This window comes from Hydractinia symbiolongicarpus, chromosome 7 (assembly GCF_029227915.1).
Source record: "Hydractinia symbiolongicarpus strain clone_291-10 chromosome 7, HSymV2.1, whole genome shotgun sequence".
In the NCBI taxonomy this organism is placed as follows: Eukaryota; Metazoa; Cnidaria; class Hydrozoa; order Anthoathecata; family Hydractiniidae; genus Hydractinia; species Hydractinia symbiolongicarpus.
Genome location: NC_079881.1, coordinates 21,339,422 through 21,367,409, shown reverse-complemented (window position 1 = coordinate 21,367,409; position 27,988 = coordinate 21,339,422). Strand labels below are relative to the sequence as shown.

General features: G+C 33.2%; 5 protein-coding genes across 6 annotated transcripts in view; 2 read left to right on the top strand and 3 right to left on the bottom strand.

Moving 5' to 3' along the window:
* Positions 1-177: 177 nt before the first annotated feature.
* Positions 178-5,380, top strand: LOC130648820 (protein ABHD15-like). Its single transcript, XM_057454922.1, has 2 exons — positions 178-260; positions 3,748-5,380. The coding sequence occupies exon 2, from the start codon at positions 3,784-3,786 to the stop codon at positions 4,990-4,992; it is 1,209 nt and encodes a 402-aa protein (XP_057310905.1). The 5' UTR covers positions 178-260; positions 3,748-3,783; the 3' UTR covers positions 4,993-5,380.
* LOC130648817 (neuronal acetylcholine receptor subunit alpha-2-like) lies at positions 5,164-15,059 on the bottom strand. Of its 2 annotated transcripts, none has more exons than XM_057454919.1 (5): positions 14,995-15,059; positions 8,784-8,923; positions 8,159-8,203; positions 7,585-7,694; positions 5,164-6,725 (listed from the first exon to the last, which is right to left on the bottom strand). In XM_057454919.1, exons 2-5 carry the CDS (start codon positions 8,826-8,828, stop codon positions 5,645-5,647), a joined length of 1,281 nt encoding a protein of 426 aa, XP_057310902.1. In that variant the 5' UTR covers positions 8,829-8,923; positions 14,995-15,059; the 3' UTR covers positions 5,164-5,644. The 2 variants fall into 2 exon arrangements, with proteins under 2 accessions (XP_057310902.1, XP_057310901.1); XM_057454918.1 differs by lacking the exon at positions 14,995-15,059 and adding an exon at positions 9,317-9,443.
* On the top strand, positions 11,412-14,899 carry LOC130648818 (neuronal acetylcholine receptor subunit alpha-6-like). The gene is made up of 5 exons (XM_057454920.1): positions 11,412-11,752; positions 11,839-11,972; positions 12,502-12,546; positions 13,022-13,131; positions 13,580-14,899. Exons 1-5 carry the CDS (start codon positions 11,689-11,691, stop codon positions 14,622-14,624), a joined length of 1,398 nt encoding a protein of 465 aa, XP_057310903.1. The 5' UTR covers positions 11,412-11,688; the 3' UTR covers positions 14,625-14,899.
* A 50-nt stretch (positions 15,060-15,109) lies between the features above and the next one.
* On the bottom strand, positions 15,110-19,463 carry LOC130648821 (cytochrome c oxidase assembly protein COX11, mitochondrial-like). Its single transcript, XM_057454923.1, has 5 exons — positions 18,184-19,463; positions 17,277-17,435; positions 16,757-16,882; positions 16,321-16,362; positions 15,110-15,856 (listed from the first exon to the last, which is right to left on the bottom strand). Exons 1-5 carry the CDS (start codon positions 18,640-18,642, stop codon positions 15,710-15,712), a joined length of 933 nt encoding a protein of 310 aa, XP_057310906.1. The 5' UTR covers positions 18,643-19,463; the 3' UTR covers positions 15,110-15,709.
* Positions 19,464-19,987: 524 nt separating this feature from the next.
* Positions 19,988-27,988, bottom strand: part of LOC130648815 (multiple epidermal growth factor-like domains protein 10) — a 40,732-nt gene continuing 32,731 nt past the window's right edge. Inside the window, exons 14-22 of the mRNA XM_057454915.1 lie at positions 27,663-27,794; positions 24,916-25,050; positions 23,958-24,101; positions 23,106-23,243; positions 22,630-22,710; positions 22,274-22,424; positions 22,142-22,191; positions 21,137-22,025; positions 19,988-20,686 (exon numbers count right to left, since the gene is read on the bottom strand). Of these exons, the coding sequence (XP_057310898.1) occupies positions 20,656-20,686; positions 21,137-22,025; positions 22,142-22,191; positions 22,274-22,424; positions 22,630-22,710; positions 23,106-23,243; positions 23,958-24,101; positions 24,916-25,050; positions 27,663-27,794 (1,751 nt within the window). The 3' untranslated portion in view covers positions 19,988-20,655. The remainder of the gene's footprint in view (positions 20,687-21,136; positions 22,026-22,141; positions 22,192-22,273; positions 22,425-22,629; positions 22,711-23,105; positions 23,244-23,957; positions 24,102-24,915; positions 25,051-27,662; positions 27,795-27,988) is intronic.

Sequence of the window (27,988 nt, the reverse complement as noted above, 5' to 3'; positions counted from 1 at the left end):
TAAACAGATTTTTTTTGTCTGATCCTTTTAAGTTTTATTTTTAACGCTTCCACTTGGAGAGAATTAAAACGCATTTAAATATTAAATAATAAAGAAAGAGAAAAATAAACAAAAGTATATATTATATACGTAAACTAAAATTTATTTTAGGTTTTTATGGTTAAATATTAATTTACTCTTGGTGATCAAAAAGAATTTTTTTTTTTTTTCAATACGAACATATGTTTCAAGCAGACGAAGAAAGACCTTTGGATAAGAAGGTAAGTTTTTATGCGAAAAAGGCCTACTAATAACCGTATGCCTTGGTTAAGTTAAGAAATAAATCAATCAATAAAAGCACGTATCAACTTTGCTTCTTTATTTCCCGCGAAATAATTCCAGTTCTAAACAAAACTTGAAGACAATAGTTGACTTGTTGTTTTGCAAAGGCAGCACCAACGTCTCAACTTAGAAGGTGGGTAGTTAGGTAGATAAGTCGGCTAAAATTCAATCTGGTATCAGCCAAATATTCGTTTAAAAGATTGTTCACGGTTACAGTGACGTTAGTGTGTCGTATAAACACCGTTAAAGGTGTTGCGTGCCGCGCTTTAAAAAAGACGTCATTTGCCGGCTAGAACTCTGTTGAGATAATTCTGTATGCCAAGTGTTAGTTGGGACATCGTTAAGAAGACGTGTTGTGTGTCGGTTGTAACATCATCTGTTTCAATTTTATCATTATTACTGTCTCTTGATAATTATGGGAAGTGTATTATGTTGGATGGTGGATCACCTGGTCTAAAACGTATGCAATTCAAAAAAACTGATCAGGAAATTGTTCTTAGATCTTTAGAATCTTACCAGACAGAAGCACGTCAAAAATATAATCCCTTAGCAAACCATTTCTCAAAAAACAACAAAAAAGAGATTATTTTTACAACTGAGAATTTTTTCTGTTAGTTTTAGCTGTCAAAGTTACGAAATCGGAAAAAGTTTTAAAATATTAATCTTGTACTGTTTATTTGAGACTTCTAAAATTTTATTCCAAAGAAGGAAATGTTGATCGACAGACCTTTGTATGTACAGCCTCGCCGCAATATTTTTCTTACTTGCAGAGAAAAAAAGGTGTACGCCATTTTAAATTTCTCTAATACGTCATGCGTATATAATTGTAAAACTTTGAAACCACGCCAGCATCTTGTTGGCATTACCTATCTAAATTTTAGTTATAAGATGAATTAAGAAAAGACAGTTGTTTATTATTTTGGTAACATATTTTTCTATACCAGCTGTAACATTGTGGAACACACGCATCAAGTAGAATAACTTATTAAACGAAGAAAACACGATCCAGGCTGTGCAGTCTTTTTAGAAGAGTTTAAACGATTTTGTTTGTATAAAGTTTAGTTTGTAGCATTTCGTATTACTCTTTTATTATTTTTAAAATAGACTTTTCCCTCCTCCTAGTTTCGTTCGTTCGTTCGTTCGTTCGTTCGTTCGTTCGTTCGTTCGTTCGTTCGTTCGTTCGTTCGTTCGTTCGTTCGTTCGTTCGTTCGTTCGTTCGTTCGTTCGTTCGTTCGTTCGTTCGTTCGTTCGTTCGTTCGTTCGTTCGTTCGTTCGTTCGTTCGTTCGTTCGTTCGTTCGTTCGTTCGTTCGTTCGTTCGTTCGTTCGTTCGTTCGTTCGTTCGTTAAAATTTTAAGAGTTGCTTCTTTGTGGCGAGAAATGTCAAAATGCGCGTATAACCTCATCCCAAAGTCTCGTTCTTACACTGCATTAATTCTTTGACCGAGAACATTTGTCAAAGAACGCTAAGAGGTCGTTCGTAAAAAGAATAATTAACTAAATACTACAATAACGTTAGATATTCTACATTAATTATATTTTCCCAATCAAAACTTAATTGGATGATCATAGTTCATAATCAAAAAATTAAGTAAATTAATGTGGGCCACTTTAATTAACGGATAGTGACTCGTGTTGATGTCGTATGGCAAGAATAGAAACCCTGAGGTCAAAAGTACCGGCCGACCTTGCTCCATCAGTTTTGGTTTTATATTCGAGCGAAACCTAAACAATAATGCCTAACAAGCTCTGCAGATATAGTTGAGATAAAAACAGAAATTTCTTATCTTACACGTCGTAACGTCAAGTTAAATTCAAGTATGTTTTGTCGTCAAAACTTTGTCGTCGCGCCGTTGCAAGCATTAACACGTTAAGTTTTTCTCAGTCATTTTAAAAGCAATCAAAAGTATCGCTAAGTGGAAATATATTGGGAATAACAGAAAAATAAAATTTGTTGCCCAAAATAACATGCCTTTTTATGCGGGCATTCAGCCTCTCTGTGAATCACTCACATAAAAAATATAATTTCAAAATATGTCCCTACTGGAAGAGGAACAGTTAAAACGGGATACTTATTACAAGTGCCACTCGAATTGAAGTGTTTTTTAAGCGCTGTAAATAATCTTGCTGAGTGATGAAACATAAATATCTTTTATCACAGCCAACATCTTATATTACTCACAATATTTGATTAACTAAATAAAGTAATTATAAAGATAAAAAATTAAAAATTATTGCCACATTGATGATTTTGAAATCAAGTTAGTTGCTTATACGAACTAAACGGGAGTCCCTGTTTCAGAGAGGTGAGTACTTGTAAATAACTTCAAAGTATTTCGAGCATATCGACACAACCTCATGGCAAGATATTTTGTCTCGATTTTTTATTTATATGACTAGATATTTAGAAGAACATCACTGCAGGGTTTGTCCTGATTTCTAAAAAAATCTCATTTCTTTCTTACGTCTCAGTAATAATTGTAAACAAACATGCAAAAGTAATCGTGTAAAACATTAGAACTAGATAGTGTGCATAGAACAACCTTGATCTCAGACCCAGTCTCTTATATTTAATGCCGAGGAGGCGTTAGCGTTATTCCCTGGTAAAGATGTTGAACTTTTACTCGCTGTATATTAGTCTGGAAACGAAGTAGCTACGGTACATTAACCTAAAGTAATGTATTCGCATTTAGGTAGTCTAGAAACGAAATAGTGCACATGAAATTTAAAAAAAGCCTAGATAGGAAGTGGCGTAGGCAATGTTATAGATCATCCGTCAGAGTTAATGTTTCCTTGATGATGAAAAACTTCACCTTAATACGAGATTACATAATCGATTGTGAAATAACAAAATCCTCAACGCTCTTTGTTTTCGATGGTTTCCGAGAGAGTAAAAATATGTAGCATCGGTTAGTTTATTATTATTTGTTGATGTCTCGAGATTTGATGTGTTGAAAAGCGTTGTTGAGTATTATGTATTTTTTATAGCAAGCTGGCCATTTCTCTGAAGCTCGTTCGTATGTGAATAAGTATGTTGTCATTTTATGAATAGACGTTTCAGATTTCGTATTTGTTTTTTGGATTATTGAAGAACGTTATAAATTTTAGTATGCAGTGAAGCGTGAATATCTGAAAGAATTTTTGGATACGTCTAGCTGATTGTTTTTTTTCAAAATTTTTGTCAGAATCTGTTATTTGTGGTCGCTTACTTTTGTGGTTTCTCAAATCGTAGCTAGGCTGAAATTTTTCTTGAGTGTTAAAACAGTTTTTATAAATTATTTTTAGATTTTGTATTAAACTTTTAATTGATGTCAAAAGTGCAGTAATCTTTTTAAATGATTGAAATCTGCCATTTTGAATTTGTTTCCGATGCTATTTGTGTTCCCGCTAAATTTACTAGAGCGAAAGCATTTCCTTTTTATTTTTAGAACGTAAAAATAAATAAATAAATCAGAGGTTGCATCATGATGATTGAGCTGGTCCTGATTATATCATTCGTCAGCGCGTGTTTGTATGTATTCAACGAATTTCGTGTACATTATTACATCAAATCACCTGTCCTCTATTACAAAGACACTGATGTTCACAGAGAGTTAGTGAAAGGATGCAAAACTTTAAAATATCCTTTCATCCCAACCTTTTGGGCACCAACACACCATTTTCAAACGTGGTTAAAAACATTTTTAAATTTCCGACGAGAAGCGAAATTGAATGTGGTTAGGGAATACATTGAAATGAAAGACCAGGGAATTATTTCTTTGGACTGGATAAATGTTGACAAATTAAAATCATTAAGAAAAAAATCTCGTCGAAAGTCGATTCGACCACAAGAAAAACCAATGTTGTTAATATTACCAAGCGCTATTAATACCAATGTTCATGATTATTTCGACCTGTGTCGTCAAGCCGTCAGAATGGGGTTTAAACCGGTATTTTTTAATCGTCGCGGCTACTCAAAGACGCCGTTAACGACACCAAAAGTCGTCACCTATTGCGATATATCGGATATTCGGGAAGTACTTGAATACATTAAAAACCAAAATCCATTCAGTGACATTTATGCTCTTGGATTTTCCATGGAGTCTGGTAACCTAATCAGTTACCTTGGTAACGAAGGACGCAAAAGCATGGTGTCGGGCGCTGTGTGTGTCTCCTCAACATTTGGGTGTGAGAGTCAGTTAGACGAGCATGCAATGAAACAGCCATACAATTATATCATCACGGAGAAACTTAAATCTATATTTTTAAAGCAACATTTGCTGGGAACGGAAGTTGACTTTTCGCAAGCTAAAGTAAGTAAAACTATCGTTGATCTCCAAGGTGAAATTCACGCCAGAAGCAACCATTATGACTCCATAAAAACATATCTCGAATATAACAATCCATTGGCTTACTTAAATAAAGTAACAGTGCCGATTTTATTTATTCATGCGAAAGATGATCCCGTGATCCCCGATCAATGTATTCCGGTTCCGTTTTTTCAAATATCGGATTGCTGTATGTTGCTTACCACAGAATATGGCGGACATTGTGGTTTCTTCCAAGGTACAAGTCCAACTTCGTGGGCTGATACTGTTGCATTAGAATTTTTAAAGTCTCTACAAGTGAACAGAAATGCTTTATCTGCAGAAGCACTGTACAGAACCAGAAGTATGACTACTGGCTGTTTATAGTGGAGATAAAAAGTGGTTAAAAGCATAGTGTTTATAGAGATAACAAGTAGACAAACTCGCCATTTTTAGGTTAGAAATAATAACTCGCAATAATAAAGTCAGATTTAAATTGACAAAAATTATTTCCAACTATTTACTGGTTGTATTGGAGAAAATAAATCACATTCAATGTCGGAGATTGTGAAGACACTGGTTTATTTATGTGTGAGATAAACATTATTACTTTCATTAAATAACAAGTAATGGGAAAATGAAAAATATTACATTCTACGACAGATTTGTTGATAAACATTTGGTGTTATGTAACAGATACTTATCATTACAAGATAAGTCTTATTATATAAGTAAGCACATAGCCATCTAACGCAATAAAACCACTTCGTACGCAGACTCATACCCGGGACTTTTTTATTTAATCTTAAGTTTCAAATTTCAAAAATGTTTTATTATGAAAATGGAAAAGCGTTTGCGAAGATACATTCTTTAATTTTTTATAATTTTTCTTGGCAGCGAATGTACTTCTACTTTTCGGTGTGACGGCTAAGAAGACCGTAACTACCGTAGTTACCGGTGTTTACAAAAAAATTAGAATAAGTATCTTGTATGTTTGTTTCTTTTTCCTTGTTCTTTGTTTTTATGCAAGGACCGTTTGTTAAAAATAACTGGGCAAGGTGGTCAAACAGACTGTGGTAAGCGAGACAACTAGTAATACCCAAAATATGCTTCGATCAACCAGCCTGGTGATATGTTCAGATCGATTTTGAACGCGCTTTTTTCGCTCTTCTTCGTAAACTGTGTCATTCAAAAACTGAACTTCCTTTAGGATTTTTTGCTTGCCCACTTTCTTTGTTTTCTGCACTTTGTCGAAAGATTTAGCACGCAGTGGATCAAAGATAAAATTTGCTCCATATTTCTCTTTTACATTTCGAGCAATTAGCATTACTCCCTCCATTTTGTCTTCTCCTCTATTTTTCGATTTGTTTTGGTCTTCCTCGATTATCCCGTCAGCAATTAAACTCGATAACCAGAGTTCTCTTGGTAAGTATCTTTTCTCCACCACAGTCGGTAGCCAGGTATGATGTAAATCCGGAGTGTGGTACATGATCAAAACCAAACAAGTCGCTAAGGTGGAGAACAATACTGTGCTAATGAGCAAAACATAAACTTTGTAAATCATGGATACCTCGCTTGTACGTGGTAGCACACGTGAAGTAATAAGGTTTAGCATAAAGTAACATGCAAGTCCTACTGTTATGCAAAGCACGATGCGCTCGCCACTTTGAGGAGGTACCCAGTGGCTGATCAAAATCGTTGCTATAAGAAATGTACATGGAAGAATAAAATTGAAATGATAGAAAAGAGGTTTTCGTTCAAGTAACAGTTCGACCTGCAGAAGCGAGAAAGGTTTTTCACAGCACTCGTAGTATGTATCAACAATAGTTTGACTCGCTGATACAATCTTCCACTCCACATTCTTTTTAAAGTCTGTTGTGATGACCGAGAGATTGTTTGAATAACATCGGATTTTGCTTGAATCGGTCCATGGACCCAGCGTGATGACGCAGCGTTGCGCGTCATGCGGCAGGTTTGACACGTCGAAATTGCAACTACTTTTTAACGTGAGGGGCGACAACCAAGAGTTGATACCATCACGTTTAATGTTGATTTTTGTTTTGATATCATGTGTGGTCCATTCTTCTGAAGTTTCATCGTGACTGCTAACCTTGCCGATACTGAAAAAGAGATAGTTACTTGAAAAAAAACATATAGTAGCGGGATAAATCCATGTGTCTCTTTTTCTAAATTTATTGTAATTTGTTTTAATATAATGCTTGAAACGCAACTTCTTTTTTCTAGAAACATAATAATTCTAATTCTTGTCCAGTAGATCCTCTTTAATTTTGTTACCCACTTCTCGGATACCTACATACACTTGAGCGATTAACGGCTTTCTTGTTTCTAACTCGAATGTTAACTCGCCTACCAGTTTTTAATTTTAAACGGAGCGACGAAATTTGCCAAAATGCTACCTCCACCCCAGGTTTTTTGATCTCCCCGTTCCGGTATAAAAAAACGAGACAAAGAATCCTTGGGTTGAGGTAGTATATACTACATTTTTTTGGAATTTTGAAATTTTGGTATAACATTTTTCAGAGTTCGTATGATTTTTTTAAGCAAATACAACACTGCACTAATGATGTTTTGCGTCTTCCATCCATCAATAATGAATAGTTCTATCTAGGATTAAACTCGTTCCTAGGATCTCTTGGCGTCTGAGCCGTTATTACGGAGCGTCTCACAAAGGCAATGCCCTGGGAACGCAGTTGATCAAACATGTTTTATTTTTGCAACAACAATAACAAACAAAAGAAAATGATTTAATACATTCTTCATCCTAAGTGATGAGATTTTCAAATGGTAAAAATGAAAAGTCCTGACGAAAAATTAAGTTTGCATCAGTCAGATATTCAGATTTTCATCTAAGAATATTTTGAGATAACAAACATGGTGACCGCAAAATTTAAAGCGAATACTCAACAAAATGTACTTTTAATGTTTTTTGTTAACCTTTTTTAAACTTTACTAACCTACCCATTGTAAAGAACTGTTTCAGGATGCCACACGTGGTGCATATCAACATTGACGGCTGTTATGTTCGAATAATTATCAGGATTCCATTCTATTAATTCATTTTTCCATTGCTGGAAGAAAAATATGCTTACACAGAAATATAATACTTACAATAATCAAGTCATTAATACTTTCTTATACAACTACTTGTAATTTTGTAAGCACGATCAATGGTGCTATCTTTCAGTGCGGGAACTCGTCAAACTTAAACTAGTCAAAAAAGTTTTGGATTGCGTCAATAGATTATATTTTGGGAGAAAGCATCTTTTTGACCAGAAGGCGCCTAAGGAAGGGCCATAATGGAGGATTTTAATAGTTGCAAAGAGCGATGCTATTTTTATTACACATCTCAGAAATATAGTTTCGCGAAGAATTATGTATTCGTAACATTGTATACCCTGTGATCATATTCTGCTGATCATATTTAGATTCCTTTATTTGCAAATATCTATTTTTTTCAACGCGCGAAAGTAGTGAAAAAAAATTCGCAAATATTTGTGCCCACGATATTTTGCAGTGTCAGAATAGGACATACCTGTCGCAAGAAACCTGTCACGTGCATCACTTGTCTTTCAGTGGACTAAAATGAAAATAAGTGAAAATTGATTCTATATTTGCAAATAAACAACCTCGTCATTAAACATGAGCCTAGAAACGAAGTTAAGCTGGAATAAAAATATAATAAGAAGGGCTGAGAAAAATATTTGAACAATGAGGTATATAAATCATTTATTTAAAAACAGGCCGCATTACAATATGCCCAATATATTTTCTTCTGACTTGCTTTGAAATAGAAAAGCCGTGTTTTTTGTTTGTTTCCCTTATCAATCCTATCTATAATGTACGGACTGTGTCATGCTGTGCTAATATCATATAACGCCGTCCTCATGTCGTTATAAAAAAATTTATACAGATGATATAACTCTTGTTCATAAATTAACTTTGAACAAACTGCTGCGATTGGTTATTTCGCCAATTATTCTTCTGTTTGGATTAAAATTATGTCAAATTAAAAATTAACTAACACTGTTATCGAATAAAATTTTCTTCCATTTTCAAAGCTTAAATTTAGATTAAAGCAGATCCTGTTTTTGCAAGTTCGTAATCTATGGTATTTTATCAAAACTGTAAAACCCTAACTATTTGAGTAGCTTACTTACCACGTCCAATATCTGAGTTATTTCCAGACCGATAGAATATTCCATGACGTCACTTGAGTTAAGTATAGGCCGTGCGTGAGATTTTCTTTCTTCTGTTATGATGGATTTCAACAGAGCTTGCTCGGCTGACGGTGATGCAGCTATAGTAGAGAACAAATGAACGGTATTTTTAAGAAATCGGTCCACCGTTCAACAATCACGTTCCCAGAGATGAAGATGACCATTTAATCCATGGCACTGATGCATGATTGAAAATTGACTTTAATAACTGTATGGCAACAAATATGAGAACGAAACAGTCACAGTTTTGCAATTGCGAATAATAAAAAGGGGAAATTTTCGTTTCGTTTAACATATTTAACTTATATTCATCTGTATTTCTTTGTTTTATGTTACCGATGATTTAATTTGTACCGTGTTGTGTCAACCGACAAAAGCACCCCAACGCAAATGACCCGCCCAAACTAACACTCTATTCCAGAACTAACGCCCTTTTCTTAATTGTGAGCTTAATAGATCACTTAAATGCTTACCTCCAGTCGGGAGCACAAAACACCCTGCTAATAACAGCATTGAAGAAAATAAGAACATTTTCATTTTCTTCTTCAATATTTTTTCAACTGTTCACTAAAATTTATTTTTCAGCTAAACTTTTTTTTTTGGTTTATTTTTGAACGTAGAAATTGTTTTGAAATTTCGTTAAAATAGAAAAGAGCAGACTGTTTATGAGTTTTGTTTCCGTTGTAAATAAAAACAAGATAAGATGAAATAAATTAATATTTAGTTAAAAGTTAAAAGAAAAAAAACCTTTGACGTTGTTTGTGAAAGGAAACTCACATGTCAATTTGACAGACACTTTATACAAAAAAGGAACCGTTTTTCTCAAAAGTTCTAAAAAACAAGACGAAAAGCAAGGGTTTTCGATTGAACAACGTCGTTTATGAGTAGCACGGCTTATGATCTGACTTCTATCTAATCGCTCGTCAAAATATATACGACAGCACCACCTCCTGACGTAAAATGACGCAACGGACACGATAAACGACGTCGTTGCTGTTGTTTGTTGTGTGATCTTGCTTGCTTTGTGTCAACCATGTTTTTCTCTAAACGACTCTAATTTTGTTGTCGCATACAACGAACGAACGAACGAACGAACGAACGAACGAACGAACGAACGAACGAACGAACGAACGAACGAACGAACGAACGAACGAACGAACGAACGAACGAACGAACGAACGAACGAACGAACGAACGAACGAACGAACGAACGAACGAACGAACGAACGAACGAACGAACGAACGAACGAACGAACGAACGAACGAACGAACGAACGAATATAAAAAACTTAATTACGAGATCATCCATTCAATTTTAAACATCTCAAAACAATAAAGCCTTATTTCGTAATTACATGTTTTTTATTGCACTGCATGAAATGTCGGTAATAAAGTCTATACATAGTAATATGAAAAGTCATAAATCCAGGTTTGTGAGCAGCCTCGAAATCCCAGGGCTTCTTATAAGTTCCAGCAGCTTTTATATCAGGCAATAAAAACATGGAGAAGGATGGCAAGTAAGACGCAATAAAATGCATTCGTCTTGCAGAAAAGAATGACTTTAGCACTGTTTCTTTCTTCATTTCTTTTCTCTCTTTTCTTCAAAGAATATTTTTTTAACATTTTTATCTTTAAAAATGTGTACATAAACCACGCTAAAAGCAGCGTTATTGAAAGAAATAGGCTGTATTCAATCTCGTCCCAGTCCCTGTTTTTCTCTTTTTTGGCGCGAAATAACTTGCACTGCATTGGTTGATTGAAATAAACTTTTTCAGGTACAGCCTTTTTGTTAATTCCAAATTTTTGTTAAAAACTGATCATTTGTTAAAAATGAATTCTACCAATTAATATATCTCTATCCACAGCGTGTGAACACGGTCTAAATATATATGCTGACTTTTTGACGTACGACACAGAATGTATATTGCTGTTACTGACGTACGTTACAAAAGTTGAATGATAAAATCTCTAATTTTCTACTAAAAATGAACCCGCAAGTTTAGTGCAGTCAAATGGAAACGAGTTTGAAGTCTTAAAAGGTAAGAAGCTGTTTTAGTCGAAAAAAAGTTGCGCAGATTTAAAAGTATAAATAATTTTTTTAGGTTTTGTATTGCGACTTGAGCACCTGGTGTGTCAACAATCAGATAATTTTAGAATGTCATAAATTGTCATAAAATTCTGTCATGAGAAAATAATATAAATGATATATAAAACAAAAGAAATAGACAGAGATAAAATAAAACCAGCAAGACGTTATTCAAACTTTCTTCCGCTGTTAAAAGTATCCTACGGAGATTATATACCATTTTTTAGATGAATTGTTCGTTCCTGAAAAAAAGAGAGTATTATGTTTTGAAATAAACGTGAGAGCTAGTGATACGGACAAAATTATTTAAGAATACAACCGTTTGGGATGCATAAAATCTCTATTTCACTGTATTTGCGTTGGAGAAATAAAGCTGTGTGAGCATTTAGTTCGGGAATATTTTATGAAGAAATGTTTTCTTTTCTTCAATCGTTGTATGTGTAATGATAAATTTATTTGTCCAACATTGTCCAACCTGTGACTGAACGCGGTATATGTCTGTTGTGAAAATTGGTTTAAGAAATCTTAATGTTATCATTGAGCTTTTTTCATTCTAATTTTTTTTACAACTCGCTTCGTGTTTGTCTTACTAAAAGTCGCTACCCACATATATGTCTTGCTACAAAATGTTTTTCGACATACTTAATGCCTGGAATTCGATCTTGGTTCAGAAAGGAAAATTGATTTATTTTTTATTTTTACTATATTTATTTTTATATCCGCTTATATTATGTATTGATACAGTATATAACAGTAGAAATGAAGAAGTGGCAGCAAGTTCTCTTTTTTGTTTATATCGTGCAGTTTGTTGTAAAAACTTCAGGTAGGGTAACACATAAATATTATAATATGACAGGAACAGAATTCTTGTTTTTCATGCTCTTGAGCCAAAATGTCTTGTTCCTGTAGGTATCTCATCTCCAGAAAGCAGACTGCGTGATGATTTACTTGAAACGAAAGCTTATCAAGGTCGTCCGGTGACAAACGTGAGCAATCCAATGAAAATCATTGTCGGATTGGAAATAGCACAGTTGATTGACGTGGTAAGTGATACCCACAATGCACTGCTGTGTTTTTAAATATCGATAACGATACAAGAAGTCCAGAGACAAATGTAAAAAAAAGTGGCTTCGTAAAGATTATTTTCATCCTAAATAATATTCTCAAGTTTTGCTTAGCAGGTTCTTAAAACGTCTTTTTACAAAATAGTTTATTTATTTCAGACTTTGAACGTGTTATGTTCAGTGTCTTATAAAAGTTTGTTAACCTATCTATCGAGTAAGCTTTCTTCGAGGGTATCAAAATTCATGTTTTTTCATATCATTACTCATATGAAAAATTAGGCACAAAAGAATGGATCAGGGCTAACCCCTAAAAATCAAAATGGTCACATCTTACCCTTTTAATTAGTAGCGAATTAATTATGATTGTTCGGGTGAGTAAAACCATTCGCGTTCATAGCATTTAATAAGAAAAGATTTCCCGACGACTATCACGTGAGCAAATAACAATAGAAGTAACCATTCAAAAAGCGCAAAAGTATGCTGATTAATATTATTTTATTTCTTTCAGTCCACAACTTCTCAAACGTTGGTACTTACAGGATTTTTACGAAAGGTAAGTAAAGAGTAGTTGTGTTTTTAAGACAACGGAGACTGGGATCGAAGTTTATGTTGTTGAGTTTATTTTTAACAAAAACTCCACAGTGGTTTTACGATACGTATTTTTTATCAGTTTTATAATTAATCTAACTATTGGGGCATATATACACCTTAATGTACGACAGAAATTGTTACAATGATATTTTGATCTCTCAACGTTAAATTTGTGCAAGTCATGCAGCATTTAGCGAGACTGAGAGTACGTACAGGGAGGAGGAGAGCGGTCAATATAACACTCCAAAATACTGCAAACTTATTTTCAGTAACCTCATTAAGGTGCTGCTTGAGACTTACCTTTAAGTTGTAACCATCAGCTTTTGTCAGTGCTTATGTAACAAAATTATTAACCTTAATTTGACATCGTTTACGCATTTGCTTGGAAATATACCATCCTGTTCGTACGAACTATAAATACGTCACCGTTTTTGTAGCAATGGAACAACTCGTTGTTATTTTGGAATCCACAAGATTATAATGGTCTGCAGACGATCAACATTGACGAGGTGGAGGGCTGGACACCAGAAATTGTAATTTACACAAGGTGATTTGCTTATTGATTTTTAAAACTGTTAGTCTCTTCAATTGAAGACACTGGGTTTAGTTTGCGAACCTGTTTTTGAAGTTGGTGGAGGGAGCTCCCTCCACCAACTTCAAAAACAGGTTCAGGTGGGGGTGGAGGGGGGGGGGGGGGAGAATGACTTTTAAACATCAACAACAACAACGAACTGGGAATGTCTTTTTAATTTTCTCTCCCCCCACCCCCTGCTCTCTCCATCAACTTCAAAAAACAGGTTCGCGGACCACGTTTCATCAATACCTTGTGTTCCACATTTGGTATTGCATGTAAACACCATCCTATTGGCATGAAATTCCATAGCATGACTCTTTATCAAATTTATCAAATTTTCTATCAAATTTTCTAGTGTAAACGCCCACTTATTGCAATATTTTCTTGTGCAAACGCCTACTTATTAGGACTTACTATTTAGTGTGAACACCAACACTGGTTCAGGAAAAGCATGGTCTTCGCACGACATTAAGACGCAAGTGACGTTAAAACATGACGGAACAACAACCTGGTTAACGCCTATTGCTTTTAAAAGTTCATGCATATTTGAGGTGGTTGACTTTCCTTATGATCAACAACACTGTGTGATCGAATTCGGTCCGTGGACAGAGGATTCGAGCAAAGTAATATGCGAAGCTAGCACGCTACCAATCACAACATCGCAGTACGTTCCAAGTGGTGAATGGGACATCGAGTCAGCGAGACAAGAAACACTTAATGTGAAATACCCATGCTGTGAACATCCATTTTCTTTGTTGAAAGTTCATTTGCATCTAAAACGAAAACCTCTCTACTATCAATTCAACTTGCTCCTTCCCTGCGTCTTTCTCGTCGTGTGCATGCTGGCCGGACACTGGATACCTCCTCAATCAGGTGAGCGCATCGCATTGGGTATAACCATTGCGCTCACATACGTAGTGATGCTGCATGTCACATCAGGGTCTCTACCTCGCTCTAGCGAGACATCCACCATAACAAAGATTTATAACATCCTTATTTGTGAGGTATGTCTTTCCATATTTGGAAGCATCTACATCCTCCTCTTATTTCACCGAGGAGACGCTTATTTAACTTGGATACCTGGTTTCCTCGAGAAAAGATATTTACCAAAGAGCTTGTGGAAATCTACGCTGATTAGTGAAGGAATTTATGAAGAGAATCCGAGCGATGAGAATCAAGTAGAAACCATTCAACTATCGTCTGTCAATATGATTTTGCAGAACTACCACCGCACTAAATTGGAGACGGAAAAAGTGCGGAAACGAAACGTCGAGCTAAGTCCAAAAGTGAAAGATATACTTGGCGAAATTAAATTCTTAAATGATGGAGAATATGATGGAGCAAAATCAAACCGATTAGCTGTGCGGTCGATCTATGCCGCAGAGATTTATGATCGAGCGTTGTTTTGGTTATTCTTAATTGGCTCGATCCTCACGTTCGCTCTCATCGCAATAGTACACTACTAACCTATAGCAGCACTTTCCAACCCTTTCTATATTGAATTTAAGGACTCATGCTTCAGCGATATTATCAACCACATGGCCCGTCAGTATGGCGAAACAGTAAATAAAAAACGTGTTACAGTATTACAAATTCCATAAAATTGACTTAGTAAAGCTGATCACACAAAACATTTTTATGCTATTTTTACGTAAATTCTTGACTTTGTAAACTTTGATAAAGAAAAAGCGATTTTGTACCCTTTTTTAATTAAAAATTTTGTATTGTGTTTGTTAGAAATAAAATTTCGTCCCTGCACATTAATGACGTCATTTTTCAAAATTTCAGGATTAAACTGTCATGAAGGTAAGGCATGATGGGATATTTAAGCTTTACTTTTAAATGCATCACTAATAGCAAGTGTAACCACTGTGGCAGTGACATCGTTCAGAGGCGTAGCCAGTTTTCCAAAATGATAAAATTTATGGATCCTTTATCGATTACTAACGTGAAACTAAGGCGATTCCACTATGTCACACCATAAATATTTTTTAAAATTTCAATCCTTTAGATCGCACTCCAAATTGTAGGACTACAGCATAAAATTACTTAAAAAAAAACAACGAAAATATATGATGTTTAGTCAAAGAAGACTTTTTGCAGGTTCTTTATTTTTTGGAAGGAGTGGATGGGGTACCTGCCCAACTCCCACTTTCTCCCATTGACTTGACCCTGTTCAAGGTTGATGATAAATACTTCGTAAATGTATGTTCTTCTCCACAGTGTCTTAAAATATCAAAAAAGACTTAGCGAAACAAAGAATTGAACATGGGAAATAAAATTTTAACAAGAACTGGGAAAAACGCAACTGGAACTGAACTTTTTTTAATTTTCATCGATCGTGGTTTCATAAAATCGTACATGTTTTGTCATCACAAATATTTTGTCTCGCATCCGTTACTCAGATTCCACAAACAATCAATAAATACGCTTGTTATCAGCAGAGGTGCAGGGAGATGACATGCAGCAAACATTACCGTCATTATTATACGCTTGAAAGGTGCATAGTTGTTCGATTTTTGGATAATATCTGTCTGGTTTCAGAATCGTTTCAAGAAACACCATACGGCCGAGGAATGGGTGAGTCGGTATCTTTCGATTCAAAGAAAACGTAAGATAATATTATTTCATCATACTTCGCCATTTTCGGATCTTCAACAAATTCCGGATCGATGTAAAAGAAAACAGGCATGTCAACCTAGAGACAAAAATTAATAAAATATAATGCACAAAAGAAAAAAGAAAATGTGTCTTCTGCGCATGCGCATGTTAGAAATAATTTTTGTTATTCCAATACAAATAAAGGAGCTATGATATGTGTTTGCGCAACCGTTTACCGAGAAAAGGTTTTACATTTTTTGTAAGAACGTCTATGTCTCAGCTGAGGCTGGATGTGTTACAAGTTTTGATCGTCGAATGTTATTTTTCGAAAAATATGCGGTCAGATTTACATTGAGGATAAGGTTTTATAGAATAGATTTTAAATTTATGAAATTGTAAAAACATACATGTCTTAGTAAAAACAGGAATACAAAACTGTTGAGAAATAATTATTTGTTAGTAATTCCAGGAATTTAGCCTGTGCATGTCTTAACACGTTCTTAGAAAAATCTTAGCCTCGACATAAAACAAAACAAAACGTATAGTCGAAATTATGTCTACCTCTTCATGCGGATTCAACTGTTGCTCTTCAAAACAGAAGCACTAGAATAAAGTAACACTTAATATTTCAATTTAACAGCAAAATTCTCTTCCTATGTTCACTTTGCGAATTAAACAGATTTCGATATTAGGCGGAATTAATGAATTCATTTATGGGTAAAATTCTATAAAACAACAATACACGCCAATGGACAGCACATAAATTAACATTTTCTTAAGGTGAATTATACATTGGCTTCAACTTTTAAGTCGTAATTGCAGAGGTGGAAAATTTTTTTAAGCCAGGCCAATTATGTAAATAGTATAATCTCAAAACAGGCGATAACACTATAAGATTTGAGCTTTGCTTGGCCAAAATATCTGTGCCTTGTTTCTCGATGAATGCATTACAAATAACCGTTCGTTTGATTAAACAGTTCGAGATAACGAGACAAACCTGTATTTTATTAAAGTACTGTCCAGCGTCAAACGGGACAACATTGTACGTGGCAATCCCAATAATTGGACGGTCAGTTAAATTCTCAGCAGTATAAAATGCCAGCGCTGTCTCTCCCGGTACAAGCTGGATAACAAAAAAAAGGATCAGATGCAGTATTAACTGGTTGTACGTAAGAAAATATGGATTTTATTCATACACACTACTTGCTCCGCGGAAAATTAATTCCGTGGATGTAGAATGTGTACAGAAAACAAACTGGAGCTTAAAAATTGAGCGTAGAGTGCATAAAAGATAAAAAAATATAAATTAAAAATTCGCTAATGTCAATAATTGTCAAAACGCTTTTGAGGAGATTTGAGAAAACCTTAATTTGAAAAAATTTAAGATACTTTTGAGGAAAATTGAGGAGACCTTTTAAATTTGAGGGGTTATGAGGGGGCGTGGGAACCCTGACTTTAGGATCTTTATTCCTATATATCAGCATATTATCTTAAAGTCATACGCACAAACAACCTACCTTGACTTCTTTTTGTTGTGGTTTAAACTTCCATTGTAGCGTTTTATTTGTGCCAGCTTCGAATCGAATAGTTATCATTATATCTTCAACTCGTTTCATATCCATGATTTTGTCGCCGACATCTACAGCTTTTTTTGTCGTCCCGCCATAACCTGACGCCTGTAACAAACCGACGACAAGACAGTTGATTAATTTTCGACGTATTTACTTATCAAAAAAAGATAAATTTCGCAATTTTGTCGAAATAATTCGCGAATATTTTTCTTCGAGAATGAACTAATTTAAGGTTTTTCACAAGAATTATTTTCACGAACGTTTAGAATTTTATAGGGCAAATTCATTTCAGTCCTACTTATTGAGATAAGGTAGCATTTTAATTGAATTTGCTCATATCACAAAGACTGGCCATTTATTTTTCCAATTCCGGAAAAAAAATTAGCGAGAAGAACTACTTTTTCCGAAAGTTTTGCAAAGTTTAGCGCAAAACTCATTTCCAATTATTTCAGATGAATTTTCGCGAAAAGGTATAAAAGTCGCAAAAATTAAACTTCGTAAAAATGAATTAACTTAATAGTGTGCATGCATGCAACAATTTAGCAATTAAAAGTTTTTTAATGTTTAAGCATCTGTAGTTTTTTTTAAAAAGAAGCCTTGTAGCTTCACTGAATTTAAAGTGTTATGTGATAGCGAACGTGAAGTAACTGCACCTCAACTCGACTCGATATAAACGCAATGAACAAGAAGAAAAATACTTGTTGCTACGCAACCAAAAAGACAACACATAATAGGCCATTTATCTAATAATCTTTATTAAAATGCTCACATTCAAGGCTGGATTACCGTAAATATTTCTTTATAACAAAATTAAGTCTAATAAAATAAATTTTTTTATTAAAAGAAGTATTACCTGACAATAAAGCCTGTACAAGGGTACGGCAGCATACGACAAACCGACAGCAAGTACAGCAGCAGACGTCAGATATAACAAAACAGTGCGGTGTTGAAAACTAAGTACAGGTGTGTTGATGTACCTTCTCTGCAGCAATCTGTGAGAAGAACTAATCCTATCCAAATGTGTATTTATAAATGTATTTTTAACACGTGGTGTAGCCCATGTTGCAGTTCTTGAAAATAAAACCCTGGGTAGAAATTTTCTCACATTTTCATAGTTTCTTTTAGAATTTGTATGGAATAATCGAGACGAGATTGTTCTTGATAATATTATGTTTGGTACGCGTGACGTAATCGATGTGAAACTTCTTTCATTTTGTTTTGATGTCAACGCCCCTACTCTAACGTGAATTCCAGACGAAAATGCTTTCTTCATAAATTGACTCACGCATGCGCAGAATGTTATTTGATACATTTTTAAGCCTAAAATTAAAATTTTTACAATAATGTTCGTACATCAACATGCATCTATACTATACTAAAAAAACGCACATTTCGAAACGTCATAAGGTCGCCATTAGACTATAATTTCCGTCACATTTAAAAATTCCGACCATAAATATTTCTGACATAAATCCGTAGATAATTGCTGACTCAACAAAAATGTTTTAAAATAATTTGAGAAAAAAGAGATTTAAAAAAAAGGTCATAAACTTAGAGTTATTTTTGTACATGATTTACATACATGGATGACGACATTACAACATATACAAAATTACTCTCCTAAAAAGTTGAATCGCCACCTACTACAATTTCAACCCAATGCACACCTGTCCCGTCAATAGAACATACTTTGAGGTGGAACTCATATTATAGGGCAATTAATATCATGGACTGAATGTTTAAAAATATGTTTGCTTGATTACTTTCAAGCATTGTTGGGAAAGTTACAAATTTTATTGATTTTGATAGAATGGAAAAAAAATTAAAAATTAAAAAAAAAATTCGCATGATTGACAACCGTGACTTAACAAACATTTTCAACCCTGAAGAGGAAAACAAAACAAAAAAAAGACATTTTTAAATTACATTATTAATTACATAAAACAATCCCTTTCTTCTTGCACTCAATCTGACATGCATGAACAATGTAGATAAAATGCTTTGCTCAGCATTCTTATGATTACGTCATAAATTCTTCAACTTTTTCTTTAAAAATAAATTTTAGCATAAAAAATGGAAATAAAATGGATCAAGTAAAATTTATAGAAGAAAGAGTATTCAATATACATTTTTATTTCATGATTTGAACTTTAAATACAAAAAATAGAAGATTTGACTCAGAAGATTTTTCTTTAATGTTTTTCAAAATAATAGGATTGATAGACAGCAGAAAAATGTCTCATTTGATACACGGTTTGTAAATTCACGGTCTGTAAATTATCAGGTCGTCAACGAAAAAATATTTTCACAACAGTAATCTGTAGAAGTAAGTATATATTTAGTTGTAACAAATAACCTTATAAAAATATATATATATTATAAAACAAAACAACAAAAATAATTATATAAAAATAGAAAAAATTATAAACTACTTCAACCAATCAGATATACAAAAATTATGTATCTAAAAATTTACAAATAAAAAACAATATCAGAACATTGATGTAGAAAAATATAAAATGCTTAAATCTTCAATTCTATTTAGAGAAAAAATTATATAAAAAAAATTTTTTAATAAAAAAACTCTCTAAACTTATTTTTAACGAAAATAGGAAAATATTTTGTGAACAAAGATTTTGACTCTGCTAATTCTGTCTTCTTTTTTTTATTCTATTCGTTTTTTACTTTATATTATTAAATCGTTTGTGAATTCTTAAATTTTATAGAAAATAAATAATAACAGGAATTTAACTTTATTACATGTAACCACTTGTTCAACCCTATCAACCCACCCACGTGACTCCCACTTTACTAAATATTCACCCACATTACCTGGATTTGTCAGAAAATATATTATTAAATATATATTATTATAATCATGGTTGTGAAAAATAAAGTTAATGTTTGTTGGAGAAGTTTAACATTTGACAAAAAAAACGATTTTTTTTATTCCTGCTGACTTTTGTGACTTTCCAACTTATTTAAGATTAAGATGTTTTTCAGTGATCAGAAATTTTTTCACCGCCATTAGCTCGACTTTCGTGTAAGTCACTAAAGTCGAAAACCAACAGCCGTTTCGTAGTCCCTATATATATATATATATATATAGTTTATATAATACATCTATATAAAATATATAATATAGAATATATATAGTTGAAAAGACTAGAATTATAAACTATATATATTTAACTAGAATTTCAGGAAAAAGGCAGATAACTTGTAGATAAGAAGACTAAATCATCGAAACAACGACGTTTTGTGAACAAAATATTTTTTAACAATACAATTAATAACGTTAGATTGGCCAGCCAATTGAATATTTTCATTTCTTCTTCTCTACAACTGCATACATACTAAAAGAAAACAAATTAAATTAACATACACATTTAGGTTAAAAACATAATAAAGCTTCTCATAGTATCCACTAAACACATTAAAACAACATTCAGAGTCACGCAGAAAAAAAAAAACAATTTCAAGCAATCATGACAACTCCAGCAGAGCAGCTGTATTGGTTGCTAAAAGTAGTTGAAAAAAATGCAAAAAAATGATAATCAATGGCAGAAAACGCAATAAATGCAGAATTACGATTCTTTTTATCCCATCTTCCCTTTAAACGATGTTGGAGAGTCATGGCAGCAAACTTCAGTCTTCAAAAAAACATGAAGGCAACATTGTATAAGGGGTGGGGTGAAAGTGTGTAAATAATTGGAATATTGAAAAGTGTCTCCACAATTTTGGCAAGGTTGTAGGTAAAAACTTACTGAAGTTTAACAGAACTTGATGCAAAGAAAGTAACTTACTTATCATTATCATCATTCTTCTCTTCATCCAGACTAGAATATCTTAAACGACCACCTTGTTTCTCCTTCTTTTCTTTCGTTTTATTTTTACCCTTCCCCCTTTCATCTTTTTTCTTTTCTTTCTTTCCAATCTTGTTCGACGATCGTGCAGAAACATCTCCCGCGCTTTTCTGTGCGTTGGGGATTTCATATTCTGATGTTTGCGCAAGGTGATCATAGGTTTGTTGTCGCTTTTGGTTACCCTGTGTGTTATGCAAAGTATTATATTCCTCGTCCGCAGCAAAAATATCCGACGGCGATGTAGCTTTGACGTTATTTGATAAGCTGTTGTACATTCCGACGTTTGCTACTGCGTATTCTGATTCTTTTGGTAGAGAGATTTTCTTTAAGTTTGATTGGTTGAGGCTATCATATGAACTATTTTGATTGGCTAATGTCTGATTACCAATGTGATCATAACATGGGTCAACGGTAGCTGCGTTCGGCTGTTGGTTTCTAGACAACGAATCATACGAAGAATGGTTTGCACCTGTATCAACTGACCCGTAAATTAGATTAGCATGGACATTATCATGACCATGCTGCTGAAAGTTTAGCTGATTGTACAGATCATTGGACTGCGTTGATGTGGGTCTGTCATGTGAGCTGTCATGCAAGCTGTCATAATTATTCTCTGCTTTGGACGCTGTAGTTCCAAGGTGGGCATATCCGGAAGAGTTTTTCTCCAACTGTTTCTTCTTAAACAACGTATCATACTGGCTTTGTGGATCCTGTGTGGAGGAATAGATTGGATTTTGTAGATTGTCAACATTTGATTCGTAAATAGGATTAGGTTTGTGGTGATTGACATCTTGGTAGGTTCCATCATTACCATCATATGTTGTGTTTGCTAGACAAAACAAAAATATATTTTGAACTTATACACTGAAAACTACCATAAGTCAGATAAATACCACAGAAGTACACCACGCATAACTACCTCGCAACCCATACAACAGTACTTACTAGCTCCCTTTAATTGAAATTCATTCTTCATCAACTCCTTCTTAGTAACGCTAAAGAGACAATAACGAACCCATGTTACCACCGACATTAAAAAAAATCACCTCGGCTATGCTAAAGAAATATGAACGTTACCTTTGATTAAACTTCTTATCATTCAGTTTATCTTTCTTTGTACTACGTCGTTTCCATAGAATGAAAGCTGCGATGAGAAGAACTAACACAACCAAACATACCACACCTGCAGGGACGTAAACACTCACAATCTGATTGCTGGACCGTTTAGCTGAAAAACAACAACAACGAAAGTTAGTTGTCAGCTTTAAAAAACTAGTACGTAATATCTCCACTACTCAATATCTTTTTGATAGCTCGAACTAGTATCTTAGTCTCACGTGGAGAAAAACAGATAGCAAGCTTGGTAACCAAACAAGAAGCGTTAACCACCCTTCTCAATAAATTTGTTTTATAGCTTTCAAAGAAAAGTTTACCTGCACAACCATCCACCGGATCACAATCATCACATGAACAAACAAACTCACAACCGACACCGTACTTGTTCACTGGACATGCTAAAATAAAAAGGAGACTTATTTGTAAGAAAGATATAAAAAAAAAAGTATGAAAATAGTCCCTATATAGCGGTGTTTTACTGTGATTATCAAAGATTGAATCAAAAATATGCAATAGTGACATCTAAAAATGACATCTATGACTTCCTGAAACAATCACATCAGAAGTAAAATGTATTTCAGGGTGTTTATATACTACAATGGCTCTTCAATCTGTACAAAATGATATAAAATAAACTCAAATGTTATCAACAATAAAATCTTAAATATATAAATATATATATATTAAATAACAAAACAAAAAACAAAAAAAACTAGTATCTCATTAGTGTATTCTCATGTTCAACTTGTTCATAACACAATTTTTGTTTTCTGCAACAAAGTATAGCACCTACTTTCATTACAAAGGAATCCAGTATAGCCAGCTTGACACCTGCATTGACCAGTGACATGATGACAAAGACCAGTCGCATGTGTTCCATTGCATGGACATTTGTTTAAACAACCATCACCGAAGTGAGTACCATTGCAAGCTAAAACAAAACAGAATAAAGATGAAAGAAGAGGTTAAAACATGACGTTGTCTACATGTGACATTTACTACATCCTACAGTTACAAATTTAACAACTTTCTTCCATTGGTTAAAGAAGAATGAAGTTTGGTCCAAACAGTTATGAAAACAAAGGCCTACAAAATTTTAAACGAGCATATTTAAATTTAAATTGTGGAATTGAAGCAAATAGGTGAATAATTTTGGGATAACAACTCTTGAACAAAACGATAGAATTCTACCGTACTTTGAGAACAAAATCCAAGGAGAATTGAGATTTCTAAAAAGTTTTACTCCCAAAGAGTACTTGTGTACAAACTTATGATTAATAGAAAGAAATATATACGTGAATTGTTTTTACACTAAAGTGAATAATGATACAGGTAAAAGATCAGAAGAATTTAAGACTGATAGCTAAATTTCTAATATTTTATTGTTATCTTGAGATTTTAGAGATTAATTTTCTACGGACTCTACGAACCAACTCCTGCTTTAACGGCATGGGAAAATCAATTAAGGGAAACTTTCATTTTCGCCTTTAATCGCATCAAAGCATTTCTTTATCTTTTCTCAATTTCGTCAAATTTTCTGCTTTTGTTAATTAAAACACCTTGAAGTTCATAATTCAATTAAATTCACAGGTAGCCAACATTTAGAATTATTCACAGGTATTGATAAAAACACTATGACACTTACGTTTATCACATGTGCGTCCACGAAAACCTTTGAGACAAGCGCACTGACCAGACTGAACATCACAGTCTTTCGATATGTTGCTATTTTGCTCATGACAACCACATTTGTAAACACATCCTGAACCCCAATAACCACCAATGCAAACTAGAAACCAAAATAATGTATTCTTACTGGTTACAAGTGCAAAAGGAGGGAAAAAAATTTCAGCAGAATTACGAAATGGAAGACTGATATATTTTTTTCGATTCTTTAAAGTCTTTAAAACCTCATATGGAAGACATCTATACATGGCAAACCTACTAAAAACATTGTGTAAATAAAAATCTAAAAATTTAAATGATTTGCAGAGTGTTGAAGAAAATGTTGGTGAAAAGTCAATACTTTCGAAAAATGACGATGTCACCATAAGAACTAAAAACTTTACCACTATTTTGGTCGGAATGTTATGTCTAGTCTCATCCCCCAGGCTCGAAGATAGGGTTGAAAGGGGTGAAACAATAGAAATTTAGACTGATATATTTTTTTCGATTCTTTAAAGTCTTTAAAACCTCATATGGAAGACATCTATACATGGCAAACCTACTAAAAACATTGTGTAAATAAAAATCTAAAAATTTAAATGATTTGCAGAGTGTTGAAGAAAATGTTGGTGAAAAGTCAATACTTTCGAAAAATGACGATGTCACCATAAGAACTAAAAACTTTACCACTATTTTGGTCGGAATGTTATGTCTAGTCTCATCCCCCAGGCTCGAAGATAGGGTTGAAAGGGGTGAAACAATAGAAATTTAACGTCAGAATCTCTGTTAATGATCTTATCTCGATATTACATTGTGAAGTTGACATTACTGAATAACTGAATGAATGAATGAATGAATAACTGAATGAACGAATGAATGAATAACTGAATGAATACATGAATGAATGAATGAATGAATAACTGAATGAATAAATATACTTTCTGAGCAGTCTGTCCCATTGAATCCAGACTTGCACACACAGTTACCATTCGTTCGATTACAAGAGTCAGTGTTGTTTTTTGGACACGAGCAACGAAGAAGACAATTTAAACCATAACTCCAATTCGGACAAGCTGAAAAGATAGATTTCAGAAATTGTTACAAAAAGACTGGTAAAACGTCCAAAGAACGTGATAATTGAGTAGTGTAAGGAGATCATTTAATTCTATGTCCAATGTCGCAATTAAATTCTGTTTGATGTTTCACCAATTTTACATTAAGAAATTGAAGAAAAATTGTGTCATTTTATGCGAGTTGGCTTTTATGGCTATGTCACTATATGTTTTTATGGACACATTTTTTTTGCGTGGCAAAAAAAGCAAGATTTTAGATAAATAAGTTTGACGTGACTTGAGAAATATAACTTGTAGCGTACAACTTTTTCAAAATATGGACCTAATTAGAAAAATGTTGAAATTATGTCCTGTTTTTTCCCTTCTTAAAACAATCTTTTGTTTTGGAGTATTAAGTCATTCTTATCCGGAGCAAGACTGGAGCAAAAAAGTCTTTCATAAGATTTGAGGTAAAAAATCTTTCCATTTTTTTCCATTTTAATCCCAATTTTTCTAAATACTTTTATTGATATAGGTTTATTAGGTATTACTACTGCTTTGGATTACAAAAAAATATATGAAAAAAAGAGCAAGTTTGGAGCTAATAGTCCCTAGCAATAAATTTAGCGACTAACTGTAATGGAATAGTATCTTACAAAAATTCGTTTTTTACAGATACAAAAATGATTCCTGCGGTTACAAATAGCTTGATTTAAAAAATAATTACCTTTTTTTATAAAAAAACGAGCACATTTGGAGCAAAATAGTCATTTTAAAACTACCACTTTGGCTTGGTGTTAATACAACACGTAATCAATTATTTTATAAAATATTTATTATTATAATATGGCAGAAAGCGCTTTTCATGACTTAATCTTCCAGATTGTAACCAAAGCATATAAAAAATGAGCAAATATGGAGTAATATAGTCACTAGATTGGACAATTTTAACTATTTTCAAAAGTTCTTTGCAAAGTGAGTTTTTATTTCACCTAGAGTTACTAACTCTAGGTGAAATAAAAACTCACTGTTCTGTTCCAAAGGTTATCACACTATTTTGCATGAATGAATTAAACACGACTGCTATTTCTCCATTCGTAGTATACCTTTAATTCAATAATTAGGAATGTTGTTATTATTATAATTCTAAAGTTTATTTTAACTCGGATGTGTGAAAAAGAGCAACAGTTGAGCTATGTTAAACTAATCTTCAAGCTGTTCATTTTTTCGGGTATTTGAATATCTATAATCCTATGTGTGTATGTTAATTTGTGCAAAAACATAAAGCGTATTATCATTAATGACTATTTGCTCCAAAATTGCTCTGTTATATTACACTTCACACTATTTAAAATGTTAATAAATTGTATGTATCGGATTTATTGTTCAGTAAAAAATGAATTTTGTTACGAAGACTACTTTACTTAATATCTACTCTAAAATTTGTTCAAACTTGCTCCTCTTTCAAATTTCCCATCAGTAACTCTTATTTTACGAGTCCAAATCACTAATTTAAGTATTTTAGCATTAATGAGCACCTGCAAGAGCTTTTTCGTAAAATGACAATTCACTCCAATCATGCTCATATTCTGAAAAATAACTTTGTTTGTGTCGAATCATGCTATGAAAATACATCTGCAACGTAAATTTTGTAGCAAAAAGACTATCACAGCTCCAGAAATGCTCATTTATGTGATTTCCATAATTTTGCAACCGAAAAAATTTGCCACGCAAAAAAAATATGTCCTTATATTTTAAACTTTTTTTTTATTTTTTTTAAAATTTTTTTTAATATATCCTGTAACTGTTTTTATATTTTATTCATTATTATTATACAGTACAATAAAAACTAGAGTTGCAACATTAGAACTTTCACACAATCAACAATCAAATTTTACTGTATTTCCCTGCTTTTTCCTCAGAAAAAAATTTGAAAAAAAAATCAGTACAAAATATCAGTAGTCTTGCGCCATTCGCTTATTTTTTTTGTCATCTTGCAGCCATTTTCAGCCTAATTTAGAAGACCCAAAGCAATATTTTAATTATAAATTCTTGTTCCTTGGTAAAAAAAAAATTGAGAATATTTAACGTTCGGTAAACTATTGTGGCATGCTCTGATTTATTGGAATGTCGATAAGCTTTTAAAAAAGGTTAAACTATGCCAAAACTATTAGAATTACTTAGTAATTGTGACCATTCAAGCAAACTTAAACTTGACAGCAAAGAGTTTATGTTTGTTAATAAACTTAATTTTTTTTAATCTTAATTTTTAAACTCACAAAAAACTTCTGCTTGAACACCTTATGACAAGGGTTATACAGCATTATACAGAAAACATTTTCGAAAGGTACAAATTTCCTTTTTTAACTTTGTTTACATATTTATTTCTTAATTTTAATTTATTCAAAAGAATCAGAAAACAATTCTAAGCGGTCTGATTAGCTGTTTTAACTTGAATTTCTAACCGCTATGCAGGGTTTACCAAACACACCATCGCTTACTCAAAAATCCACAGTAAAATAATTTTAATTTTAGGACATAATGGCGGTAAAAAAGTACTTTATCCGAATATATGGTTTAAATCAACCGAAATTAAGTCACCCTACTTTTAACCACACAAATAAGTCTCTTACCAGTATTGCATTTGTCTCCAGTCCACCCATGCTTGCGACAATGACATTTACCAGTAAACCTGTCACACGTGGCTTCATTTTGACAATGGCACTGCGATTCGCATCTTCGTCCATAATAACCTTCTTTACATGCTAAGAAAAACAAAATATTTCTGCATTTATATGTATTCTGAAATATTATTCAACGAAATTATTATGAGAGTAACTTGTGTTAGTGAAGGTTTCACCCATGAACAGTCAAAAAGAAAAAAAAGACTACAGGTTGTTGATGATTTGATAGCAAAAATTTTTTAAAAATTATTCTCATTTATTGGATATATTTTATT

Bases quoted from the DNA above. Each gene is read 5' to 3' on its own strand.
- LOC130648820 (XM_057454922.1), top strand. From the start codon at position 3,784: ATGATGATTGAGCTGGTCCTGATTATATCATTCGTCAGCGCGTGTTTG.
- LOC130648817 (XM_057454918.1), bottom strand. From the start codon at position 9,380: ATGAAAATGTTCTTATTTTCTTCAATGCTGTTATTAGCAGGGTGTTTT. The intron at 8,924-9,316 runs GTAAGCATTTAA...TCTCTACTATAG, and splicing joins TTTTGTGCTCCCGACTGGAG to CTGCATCACCGTCAGCCGAG. The intron at 6,726-7,584 runs GTAGGTTAGTAA...TCTCTTTTTCAG, and splicing joins GAAACAGTTCTTTACAATGG to TATCGGCAAGGTTAGCAGTC.
- LOC130648818 (XM_057454920.1), top strand. From the start codon at position 11,689: ATGAAGAAGTGGCAGCAAGTTCTCTTTTTTGTTTATATCGTGCAGTTT. The intron at 11,753-11,838 runs GTAGGGTAACAC...TTGTTCCTGTAG, and splicing joins GTTTGTTGTAAAAACTTCAG to GTATCTCATCTCCAGAAAGC. The intron at 12,547-13,021 runs GTAAGTAAAGAG...CCGTTTTTGTAG, and splicing joins TTACAGGATTTTTACGAAAG to CAATGGAACAACTCGTTGTT.
- LOC130648821 (XM_057454923.1), bottom strand. From the start codon at position 18,642: ATGTATCAAATAACATTCTGCGCATGCGTGAGTCAATTTATGAAGAAA. The intron at 16,363-16,756 runs GTTTGTCTCGTT...ACTTTATTCTAG, and splicing joins AGTACTTTAATAAAATACAG to TGCTTCTGTTTTGAAGAGCA. The intron at 15,857-16,320 runs GTAGACATAATT...TTTTGTCTCTAG, and splicing joins AGTTGAATCCGCATGAAGAG to GTTGACATGCCTGTTTTCTT.